This window comes from Eurosta solidaginis, chromosome 1 (assembly GCF_040869045.1).
Source record: "Eurosta solidaginis isolate ZX-2024a chromosome 1, ASM4086904v1, whole genome shotgun sequence".
In the NCBI taxonomy this organism is placed as follows: domain Eukaryota; kingdom Metazoa; phylum Arthropoda; class Insecta; order Diptera; family Tephritidae; genus Eurosta; species Eurosta solidaginis.
The window spans coordinates 3238600-3251454 of NC_090319.1; the positions used below are offsets into that span (position 1 = coordinate 3238600).

The following is a 12855-nucleotide window of genomic DNA, read 5'->3' on the forward strand; positions in this document are numbered from 1 at the left end:
CAGGCAATCAAGCATAGGGACATTTTCGTACTTTAAGTTTACCTCTGAGCTGATGCTTGTCGGATGCAGAGCGGGTCAGTTGGTAGCCACACTTGAACCATAAGAGCTGAAGTCTGAGCTATTTGTTTCAGAATCACCTTCACTGAAACAATTAAGAACGCGTTCAAAAGGTCTGCAAAAGAGTCAATTCCCATTTTATAGGACATCACAATGTTAAACGTTGAAAGCGCTGCAAAGGAATAGAATAAGAACTCGTACCGTCTCCTAATGGAATTTTTCTGCACTAGTTCGCAACTAGTGTGATTAAAGATTTTGTCAAAAAAAATAGTATTTATCATACATTTTTGAAACTATTCAGTGTTTTTCAACATGTTCCGAATTGAAATCGATTACTTTCTAATTTTGTTGTTATCCTTTTTTTTCTTCTATAAGCCTCTAAAATATTTTATATAAACGCGAACGTGTTCTGATGCGCAATTGTCCATTTTTCTCAGGCAAGTTCTCTGTGAAAATCATTGTCTGTTTGCCGAGTTTTGTGTTGACAAATTGGATCGGTTTCAATTGATAGCCAATAATTTTGCTTAGGTTTCTTTTATCAAAAGTGTGCGTGGGTCCTTTTCTAAACTATCTCAACTCTTCCCTAATAAGGCGCTTTTTTTCAATTCAGAAATGAAATTCTTTAAATGTAGGTTCAATATTTACTGAATAGGCAGGTTTCTCTGTTTTACATATATACTTGTATAAAAAGAGGGCGTGATTATCGTACAATTTTATCAATTTTAGGCTTTCACAGAACGAGGATCTATGCCTGTACCATTGCTCCACCTTAATGTGATTGTTGCATAAATGCTTGAACTTTGTGTTTAAATTCAACAAACCAAATAAGCCGCAAATAATTTATTGATAAATGGCGAAAAAGTGAAATTCATTAGAAATAGAAAATCCGCTGAATGATACAAAATGCCCAATTTTTTTTGTCATATTGGAATTTTTTGTACGACAACTTTATTAAATTACATGATTTAATACAGTTAATATGGCCTATCGATTTGAACTTCCAAATATTATTAAAATGGTAGGGCGATACAGCGCGTGGCGCAAAGATTTGCTTGGTTTTCACAAGTTCAAATTTAACCACAGACTTGGTCATGCCATGAAAACGGCTTGTCATACAACGTCAAGTGCGTTTGCCGTCCATTTTAACAACAAAGAACAATTAATTGACCAATAAGTAAAAACGACAAATTCCAAACAGCACGGCGAATTTTATATTAAAATCTCATTTTTGACCCAATGAAAACCAGGCTATGTGTGTTGGGTGTCACGTTTTTAAGGTCTAAATATTTGTTGATAATTACTAAAATGAGTGTATGCGCTAAATTTTTCTTCATTGTTAAGTTTAATCTCGTCCAATCAGATGAATTGTTCACCATGCATGAAACTATTAATCAGCCAACACTTTGAAGCACAACGGATCGAAGCGGATTATTCTTGGCTGTAACTAAGAGTCGCATTAAACGCAACTGGAAACCTGGTTGAAGAACCCGAAGCGAGTAACGTCATTGAATGGGAAGCGACTCTTAGTGAAGAGAAAATGTGTGTAACTTAGTGTCATTCACAAACAATTCGACAAAGTAATACTGACTACCTAAACTATCTTCAAAATGCTGGTTGGGTAGGTTAGATTAGGTTGAACTGGCCGGTCCATGAGGACCTCACATAGACTGAATGAGTCCGTAGTGTTACCAGAAGTTTGTTTTAACGACCAAACTGAAAATGCTGGTTGGATACCTAAATTAAATCATAGACAATAAAAACTAAATATTAACTGAGTAATTATGAAGAAGAAATATTACCTTATATGTAAGCACAAATATTTATTTACTTTTGTTTTTATAATGAAGTATCTATAAACGTTCACATAAATCTTCCTGCATGTACATATATACGTAGAGTAGGGTAATTCATTTTCAGATGAATTTTTATTTTCTTTGTCGAAATTCAATATAAAATTTGTAGATAATTTAAAAAATATATATATATATTAACTAGAAGACCCGGCAGACGTTTTCCTGCCCTAAATTTTTCCTATCTGCATACATTTTAATAAGCTTTTTCCGTCTGACTCTGCCCTCCCCCCTCTTCACTTTTTCCTAATCCTTGTATTCACTCCTCCCTCCGTCTTTTTCGCTTCATCTATCTCCATCTTCGTCTCATTCTATCTCTTTCTCAATCTCCTTCTCTCTTTTCTCTTCTCTCAATTCCTTCTGCATCCATTATTGCCTGTCCCAGAGGGTGGTATGTATTTTATTCCAGTCCCAGTCCCAGTCCCAGTCCCAGTCCCACTCCGAGTCAGTTTAATATATATAGAATTTTATTTTACACACTTCACTATAATATTAAAACGAAATACAGATATTCGTTGCTTTTTAAATTCGGCTTAAAATTGCACATAGAACAACTAAAGACTCTCCTGAATTAAAAAAAATGTCTTAGTACCTCAAATCGCGGGCCCCCTCAGAAACCCCGGGCCCCCCTCTCGCCGGACCTGGTGATGTGATATATATATATATATATATTATGTGTATGTAAAGTTAAATAAGCACGTGCACAAACATATCCATACCAACTGAAAAGAGGTGCACTACTGCGTATACGCAACGTTTTATTATTACGTATAAACAAATAAAAAAATTTCCACTAAAATAATATTGCGACTATAAACTGAGATATAACCTATCCTATGTCTCAAATTAGATCAAACTAGACACGGGGTGCAAAACAAATTCAAAATCGGTTATGTAGTTTAGGAGTCCATCGCGGCCTAAAATGTTGTGACACGTATTTTTTATATATTAAGATGTATTTTGCCACTTGACGCCAATTGGAGACCCAAAGGGATGACTCTTTGGTAATGAATTATCGCACTTTTTCCGTTTTCCGAAATTTTCGATACCGAAAAAGTGGGCGTGGTGATAGTTCGATTTCGTTCATTTTAAATAGCGATCTGAGATGAGTGCCTAGCAACTCACATATCAAATTTCATTAAGATACCTCTAAATTTACTCAAGTTATCGTGTGTACGGACGGATCATTTTGAGTGGATACATTAAATGCGTACACATACATACATACGTAAATAGATACATAAGCTGTGTTTTTTTACTTCTATATACGTTTACGCTTAAACTTTATATGGACTGGTAAGCGACAAACTTTAAATACACCTCTGAAATTGCTGCGCATAAAATTTGGCCTACTAAATTTCAATACGCATTATACTCAGATGTAACTGAAAAATGTGTTTATGTTTCACCCTCTACACTAATTCTATGTATTCTATGTGTGTCCACAATTCATCGCAACCGATTCAGCTATATGTTATACCCTATGGCCATCACTCCGCTTTTCGGTAAACCCTGTGATGTAGCTAGTTATTTAACCACTGCCGCTAGATGGGTCTCCTAAGCATTATCTAAGCGAGGATAAGCGTTTTTTTACGCGCAAACGTAAACGCATACGCGTGTGTAAAAAAACACGGCTACACTATATGCGAGTATTGTGTGAAAGGTTCATATTAATATTCACATAGTCATGTACATACGTATGTATGTATATACAAAAATCCATATGCATGTACAAGAATAATAAATGACATAGACACTGCAAATTACATTAATAGAATATCAAACCAACAGATGCGAAATCACTCACCAACACAAACACCCATCGTTGGTGCATTTTGAACACTCTGATTTTTTTACACTCTTACAGCACAGATCCATACATACATTCACACATTCATGTATCGTAATTGAAGTGAGACAAAACGACTCACAAATCATGTTTAGTATTTATTGACTGAATGATTGTTTGATTGACTGATGAAGCGCATGCATTTTCTGTTTTTATTTAGCTGTCATCAACTTCCGCACCTGAGCAGGTCGTTTTGTTACAATAATTCCAAAAGTATGAATGTAAAAAATTTCCAACTTTGAGAGTATTCGTGTTATTTATCCACCTTTGAAAGATTTGTGTTATAAAAATAAAACTTACATACATATATAAATTTAATTAGCGTGACAGGCTGATATTGCTTTAAACAATTTTTGTGTTATTGATATTAGAGAAAGATTACAAAATTTTCACACTGCGATTAATGTTACCAAAAAAATACCACCCGAAGATTAAGGCGAGTTTTTGTTTTGTTAATTATCTGACAGGGCGGATAATTGACGTTGTGCCATTTTTCGTTTTGATGATCAGAATTTATAGCAGTTTAAGAGAGTGTTGTGGATGTGGGCAGTTCTTTGCCGGATGTGAATCCGGTATGCTCTGGTTCTGGCACATTCTGGTACTATACCGACTGCACCAGGATCACGAAAAGAAAAAAAGCCATCTTGGAACTTAGGTTTAATTTTTTCGACGGGCCAAATGAAATCTCTGGGGCTCGAGAAGGAAATTAAAAAAAAAAAATTAGAGCCAGTATTGGACTCCAACCTGAGTATGTTAAGTATTCCATGGTGGTTAGAGGAACTGGTGCCAACGTTGGTCTGTTTATGTTAATATTATTTTAATATGTACTTCGAGTATGCTTTTAAGCAGCTGTATAGATGTACTTATAAACTGTACGGCCAAACCGTCTGTCCAGGCGGTGAAAGCCCCCATGTTACTTTACTTAATTTCTTTGTTCACTAGATCATTTTTTTATATCACTGCCTCAAACGTTAGAAATCATCGAGATTACGTTCGGTGGGAATGAACTGGTTTGCGAACCACAGTCTATTAAAGCAAGTATTTATCAGACCTTATAAGGGGATTACGCTGGCCGTTTGGAAAGCCATTGATGACCAGTCTACTTCCGTTCTTAAGCTCATCGCTCGTGGAATTGTTTGTTTGGGGTAGCAGCAAAAATGCTCACATTCTTGGAGCCTGATTCTCAGGTGCGAGATAGCAGCGGATTGCTTCTTCTTAAGCTTGCTGTTCTAAGCGAAAACGAGAGCAAAAGTATATGCTCGCCGTGCTTAAGTAAGGCTTTCTTTATCGAGGCTTTTCGTGTCATTTATCAGCCGGCGTAATAGGCTGGATCAATCAAAACGTTCTCACCGAAGTCCTCTGAGAGTAGTCCAAAGACACTACAATAGCGTTGCATCAGAGCTTTTAAAGGTTTTGATAAGATGAATATATGATTTGTGCCATGTGGGGTAACACCACAACCTAGATAATTAAGGGTTTAACTATTACAGTGCTTGTTTAGCATATCGTGTCGCTATTCAGCAGGGAGCGTAGGGCGTAAACGCTTGTATGTGATGTTCAGAAGTCATAAGCAGACATCTCGTGGCAATTGGGATTGACTATACTCTGACAATCAGAAGTGTGATCCAGAGATTCTTGTTTACATTAATAATTCTCGTTTGTGCCAATGCTAAGATTTTGTGAATCATGCTTGATTATGTTGAATGATTTTCAACTTGTTGGGCGTCCCAGCGAACAGCTATATATTTTTTAAAGAATGCAATATCCATATTGTTGATTCGAACATAACTTTCTACATGAAAAAAACCCAGCTTAAACACATACGAATCTTTAAAAGAACATACAATTTTTTGTGTAACAAACCTGGATGTACACGCAAGTGATTTCGCATCTTTCGCTCGACTTGCCACCACAAAACTGTCACTGCATTTATGACCGCATCAAAACTATTCCAGCACATCTGCTGTGTACATTTGCAATTTTTGCGCTGTGAATTCAGCTGAGAGTTGAATGTTTCACGATCAGAATTTACTATACAACAATAAATAATCAAATACATTTTTGCGAAATTGTCACATGAAACAAAGTCATAAATATTTCATGAACATATTTACCATTGTGCGGAACCATAAGTGCGTATATATGTATGAACACAAACAAATACCTATGTACATATGAACATGCCACTTTAAAAGAATTCTGTTTTGATTTCTTTTTCGTTTACTTTTTCATTGCAGAACTATGAAGGCTAAAGCGCGACTCTGTCCAATTATTCTGTTGATTTGTGCTGCGCGAATTGTTTGTACCGCCCAACAACGTTACAATAACAATTATGCTATTGGATATCCGTTGAGCTTCGCAGTAACAAAGTTAACACAGGTAAGATTTTGATATTGCACAAATAACTTTGTAACCGAATATGAACTTTTGATATTGGCTTTGAATGTACTCAACGCAAGGAGGATATGGCATCCGGTAGGATGTTGCTTTAGGGCATCATAAAAGCTTTGTGCGTAGAGTGGAATTTGGCAAGTGGTATACAAACTGGAACTATAAACCCTGGCATTCTAACGAAAGCTAAGTAAATACTAAGAAGCAACCGAGCTGGAGCTTTTTGAAAAAAATTTTTCACTACGATTTTGATAGCTGGAAAAATAGCTTGACGCTGAAGCTCTTTATATGATATATTTAAAAAAAAAATCATATTTAGGAAGATGAATACACGTTCTGACTTTAATTAATAGTAGGCAAATTTTTATAACCGTATGTATTTTTATACTCAGCGTGCTTTGCGCACAGAGTATATTAACTTATCTAAAATAACAGTTGATCGTAACGGCATAAAGGAATCGAGATAAACATAGACATGCATAAAAATGCTCAGGACGAAAAAAGGAATTGATTTAGCCATGTCTACCTGTGACCACGATAATGATTGTGTATTGGTTCCTTGGCACACATCTCCCATCGCTATTTAAAGTGAGCGAAGTCGGATGATAACCACGCCCGGTTTTCATATATATGTCATGGAAAACGCCGCCCACATGTGGCAAAATCAAGTTTACAAATATTATTAATCATAAATCAAAAACCGTTTAACCTATCATAACAAAATTCGACAGCGAAGAAAATTTTACGAAATCGATTAAGGACCACGCCCACGACACGGCAGACGTTATCCTGCCCTAACTTTGGTCTATCTGCATAAGTTTTAAGAATTTCGTAAATACTAATCTAGTCAAAGTACGAACAGATTGGTCCTTGGTCCATTTCCCAAAAAAAGTCTCGTAAGTACTAATCTAGGAAAAGGGCTACCCTTATACTAAATTTTATGCAAATAGAAACGTAGCATTTTTTCGAATAGATGGTCCACTTTACGGGTGGCAACTTCACAGGAACACTCTTCGGTTTGCGATGAAGCGACCCTGCAAATTTCAATAAAATTGGGGAGTGGCTACGGAGTACATAAGCTGCATACAAACATACATTCTTCCTTATATGTATAGAGATAGATCGATTAAATCTCCTCAGTGCACAAACATGAGCAAACATATTAAGAAAATATAACTTTTGTTTAAGAGTTTTAGCAAAATGTTTAAAATTTTTAACGAAAGAGTATTTTTCAAAAGATGTATAAGTTCTAAGCCATTTTGCCCTTATTACTTTAAGTGTATGAAACCATTTATCTTAAGCAATTTTTAATTTATAAGGTATTTAATAATTTGGGAAAAATCTGAACAACGTGACATCAGGACTGACAAGGCGACAGCTGTTTCGATTATACCTTGTAAATCTCTTCAAAGCCTTTTTTCCCGGCAGTGGGATTTGAACCCGCACTCTTACCATGGTTGAAGTGTTACAAACGCATTCAGCCATGTCATGCCTTAGTTGTTGCAAACCATTTTGTTGCATTAAATTGGAAGCACACGCATAAATATGTATGATATGAAATTAAAATACATATACACATCCATGCATACCTATAAATGTACTCCCAAAGTCAAATATTGCTCGCACACTTCACAGCGAACAGACACACGCACTGCAATTTTTGGTAAAAGTGCTGTTTTTATTTAAACAATTTTCCTCATATTAGAAAGGTATCAAGTATTTTTTTTTTTATGCAGAACGGAGGTACATATTTCAAAGTTTTACCGCAAAAAAGAAACATAACAATCGACTAATCCGTTTTGAATTTATAGCTGTGTAAACAAACATTTTATGATCTTTTACTACATTTTGGCAATTTGCAACGCCCCTATAATATATACCTTCAAATTATTTGAAAAGCGTTCAGAGGCAAACAACTGTTTTGAAATCGGAGCATTCTGTGTGAAGTGATGGGCGTACAATGACATTTAGTGACTTAAAATAAAAACAAAGATTTATAAATTTTAGAAAGGTCGTGGACAAATAAACTAAGCTTTGTCTTTGCAAAAAAGAGCTTAATTTCAATGGTGTTTGCTTTCAAAATGGGGTTGTAGCTAAAATAAGAAATTATTCTTCAAGCTTTTGAAATTTGGCGTGGCACCGCCCCTTTTATGGCTAAGCAATTATCTATGTTTCGGGAGCCATAATACGAAGAAAAATTAACGGATCGTAATAAGATTGGGTACACAGATTTTCCCTATAGCAGGAAGTATTTCTTGTAAAAATGGACGGGATCGGTTAAGTATCAAGCCCACTTTTATATAAAGATATTTAAATAATAACCTATATCTTATCGAAAAATAGTTTTGTATCAATGATATTACACTTACCAAGTTTTACTGTAAGAAGCAATTGGGAAACATTTTTTAATGGGCGGTGCCACGCCCCTATTTTGGTCAAGCATTACACAAAATTTCTATAGCCTCAGAGAAAATAAATTCCTCGTACCAAAATTCGCAAAAGAAATTTATCTGAAATGAACATTGAAACTTACGCTGAGTATACAATATTCGGTTACACCCGAACTTAGACACCCTTACTTTATCTTTTTTTTTTTGGTGAATGCCCCAAAGCACTTTTGTATGTGAAACCTCCTAAATAGAAAATTGTTTTACAGTGAATATGAATTGAGACTGCAATTGAATGTTGCAAAGATGTCAAAATATGTGGTGAAGGGAAGCATCAACAAAAGTCAGGTTGATTGTGTGGCTCTTTTTTAGAAACCATATGAAGGGCTTAGAACCAAAAGGATCTAAGTAACATCGATGTTGAATTGCGATAATTAAGGTTAATGTAAATTACTTTTTGTAAATTCTGGGTAAATGCGTTTGAAATCATTCCTGTCTAAATGAATGCAGGTTAGTCAATAATTCAAAGGATGTTTACTGCAGATGGAAAATAACTGTAAATTTCCAAAAAGTATTGCAAAAATTTCCAAAAATTATTGCAATAAAATTTCGAACTTTGATTGCTCGGCCAAAAGATCATGTAGAATTTTTTCGAGTATGCAATCTTGTAGCCCGTTTAATTTTAGTATAATAAAGTGCTAAACTTAAGTTCGTAGGAATTTTCGCTGATTTTTGGGATTTTTTTTCTTACGAGGATAAGGACTTTTTTCCATATAAAAAAAATTACGTTAAGAAATTCCTATGGGGTATAACTCAAGAAAAAAATTTCCAAAAATTAGGGAAATTTTTTACAAAACTAAGATTAACTTATTTACTGGCTTCAAAACTGCTTACTCAAAGGAGTTCTAAAAATCTTGAGAAAAAAGTTGAAAATTCGGCAAATTTTCGCGAATTTGGCATACATTAGGCATAGTGACATTATATTAAGTATTTGCAGAAAATATACAACGTACAGTTGCAGTTCAGCAAAAATTTCGCTATTTTTAACCCAGATATGCCTAAAGACTTATTAATACAAGAAATCTTAAAATTTTTCTTTAATTACGATACTTAAATAGATATTAGAGCAAATCCTGAAAGAAACTTAAAAAAGGATAATTTAAATCGGTTTTATAGGCCGTCCTTTTTTACAGGACACCAAAAATTTTTGGTGGCGATTTTCAGCAACAAAATCATGTAATTTTGCAAAACTTTAATCACTATCATAATATTTTGTTTATAAACCATTCTATCTTGTCAAAAGAAGTAGTTCTTGTTGAAATTTGCATTTTTCATGGTGGACGATTTGGGCTGTGAACCACCGTGTGTCTAATTATCGTAATTAGATAAAAGAATGTCGTGGGCTTCATCAAGTTCTGCATTTTCATCTTCCTTCTTATTTTGACTTTTTTTGTGAATTTTTGATGTTTGTCTCATGGGGAATATTCATATAAAAATCGTGATTTTTTGTCACTGCTATACGATGATGTATTTTCATGTAAGCCTGCTTTTACATCAGTCAAGTATTGAACCCAAGTCTGCGGCACAGACGAGAGAGGGGAGAGGCTTCTGCGCCTCTTTCAAATCAGCGAGACTTCCTACGAACTTAAGTTTAGCACTTTATTATATTAAAATTAAACGGGCTACAAAACTGTATACTTGAAAAAATTCTGCATGTTCTTTGGCCGAGCAATTAAATTTTATTGCTTGGAGGAGCACACTTAGATCCTTTTGGCTCCAATCATTAATACAATAAAATTTATAACGTTTTTGGCCTGGAAAATATATTGCACTAAAATGTCCAAAATGGCTTGGATCGCATTGTCAACTTATAAATACAATATTAAATATACAAATATGGATATAACTCAATTTTAAAAAAAAATGTCACTTAGATCCTTTTGGTTCTGAGCCCTTCATATGCAAAGTGGCATACACCACGTACATTAGAACTCCTACGTATATTTGTACTGCCATTGATTACCCATGAGAAATTAGAACGATTTAACGTTTAAAACATTAGCAGCATTCAATATGGCTTACAAGAAACCGAAATGGAAAAATAATTTAATCGAATTTAAAAACTTCTTTCCTCATTCCCTTTAAAATATCAAATTATAATATCCGATGCTCAGAAGAAAGCTGATGCAAAGCACTCACAAGGGATAAGTATGCCCAATAGGAGCCTAGCGTTAACTGCAGGTGTGTTTTTAAGTGTCTATAATTATATGATTACAAAATTTAAAGTTCTTCATTTCAAATATGTATCAGTCGTCGAGTTATGACTATATCAGACGTTTTTGTATTTTAGTTTGCAGGAGTTAAATGTCTTTTTAGTACATTAACCTTTATTTATAAAAAAATTAGTTTTCAGCATCTCCCTCAGTAGGGATTGTCTAAGCAATTTTTTTTCGAATATTTGAATGAAAATTGTAGACTAATGTACCTAAACGGTCGGCGGTAAAAAGGGCATTTGTATTCAGAGCTTCCAAAACCTAAGTTTTCAGTACTAGCTATAAGGTGGGCACGATATTTCAAAATTACTGGTAAAATTAGACTATCTCATTTATTTAGATTTATCGATTTCAACCGTTGGTCGTCAAAAGGAAATCTATATTATACTTATTAGGAGTGGATAAAAGCGAAGCTAACAAATATATTCATAAAAGTGTGGTAAAAGAAAAAAGATTGACGGATCGGGATTGTTTTAAATAACTTCGGCACTATTTAGGTAACAGTTTGGGACAATTTTTGGGCAATTACAGGATTACTTCGGGACTTTTCCGGAATCTTTGGAAACTCTTTAGGAACAATTTTGGAACAGCTTGAGCATTGTTTTCGGAATAATTTTGGAAAAATTCCTTTTCTCGGGTTCATCTCACCCCGAACTTATTAAAGTGCCATAATAATATTATTTGTTCTAAGAAAAATATTTGTTTTGTGTTTCTGAAAAAAATCACAGCCCATACAAGCCCAATGTCACACTTTATTCGAAGTGATTCTGAAGTTTTCAGCGAAGCGATCCTGAAATCGTTCTAAATTTTTTCCGAAATAATCACGTAGTAGTCCCGAGGTTATCCTAAAACTACCCTATAACTCTCCCGAAATGGTTTCGAAATAGTCTTGAAGTGATTGTCCGAAATTCTGCCCAAATCGTCCCGAAAGGATCCTAAACTTGCCCTGAAATAGCTTATTTTTGTTTATTAGTTATTAATCAAGGGCCTAGGATATTTGAATTGTTGCTACTCTGCTCTTTTTTTTATTTTTACCTTTATATTAAGTCGCCTTCATGTTTGTCCCCCCATTTCCATACGAATTTTTGACCCACGGAAAAGTCTTTTTCGGTAACTTCCCGTTGAGCTAGACACATTACAATGCAAGTGAAAAAAAATCCGCTAGGTGGCGCATGGATCGAGATATACAGAAAATTAATTTTAAAATGGAAATTTTGCGATCGACTTTTAACGAACTTCTCGGTGATCCAGAGGCTTCAAAACTAGCACATAGTTTTTGAGTCGATGGTACTACAATTCGTGGAAAACAAAATGCCGCCGGGTGGCAGATGAATCGTGATAAACGAAAATCCCTGAAAATCCCTTAAAAACGAGGGGAATTTTGCGATCGATTTTCGAGTAACTTGCCGGTGTGCTAGAGACTTGAAACTTGGGCCGTTGGTAAGAACCCGGTGACAATGCAACACTTAATCAAAAAAATCCGCTAGGTGGCACGCGGATCGAGATAGTAAGAAAACAGATTTTAATTTGGGAATCTTCAATCCATTTTTAGCTAACTTCCCGGTTACCTAGAGACTTGAAACTTGGCAGTTAGTTAGAGGCCTGGTGACAATACATCTTGTAGAAACCAAAGTTCCACTAGGTTACGCGCTAGTCAAGATAACTGCAAATCCTTTAAAAACGGGGGGAATTTTGCGATCGATTATCGAGTAACTTCCCGATGAGCTAGGGACATGAAATTTGGTCCGTAAGTCAGAACCCGGTGACAATACAATATTTTATCAGAAAAATTCCCCTAGGTGCGCATGGATCGCGATATTGAGAAAACTAATTTTAAATTGGGAATCTTGCTCTTTAACTAACTTCCTGGATATCTAGAGATTAAAACTATACAAATATAGTTTAAAACTCGGTGACAGTGCAATTTTTGATCAAAAAATTTGAGCTACGTAACGCACAAGTCGAACTATTTAGAAGATTAGGCCATACCTTCATGGCTAGCCTCCTGAGTGTTGCAGGCGTTGTAGAATTCTACCTCGTTGAAGGCC

General features: G+C 35.1%; 1 protein-coding gene across 1 annotated transcript in view; it reads left to right on the plus strand.

The window, feature by feature from the left end:
• Dh44 (diuretic hormone 44) overlaps positions 1 to 12855 on the plus strand; it is a 45425-nt gene that overhangs the window by 19589 nt on the left and 12981 nt on the right. Inside the window, exon 2 of the mRNA XM_067763839.1 lies at positions 5994 to 6135. Coding sequence (XP_067619940.1) covers positions 5998 to 6135 — 138 coding nt within the window. The 5' untranslated portion in view covers positions 5994 to 5997. The remainder of the gene's footprint in view (positions 1 to 5993; positions 6136 to 12855) is intronic.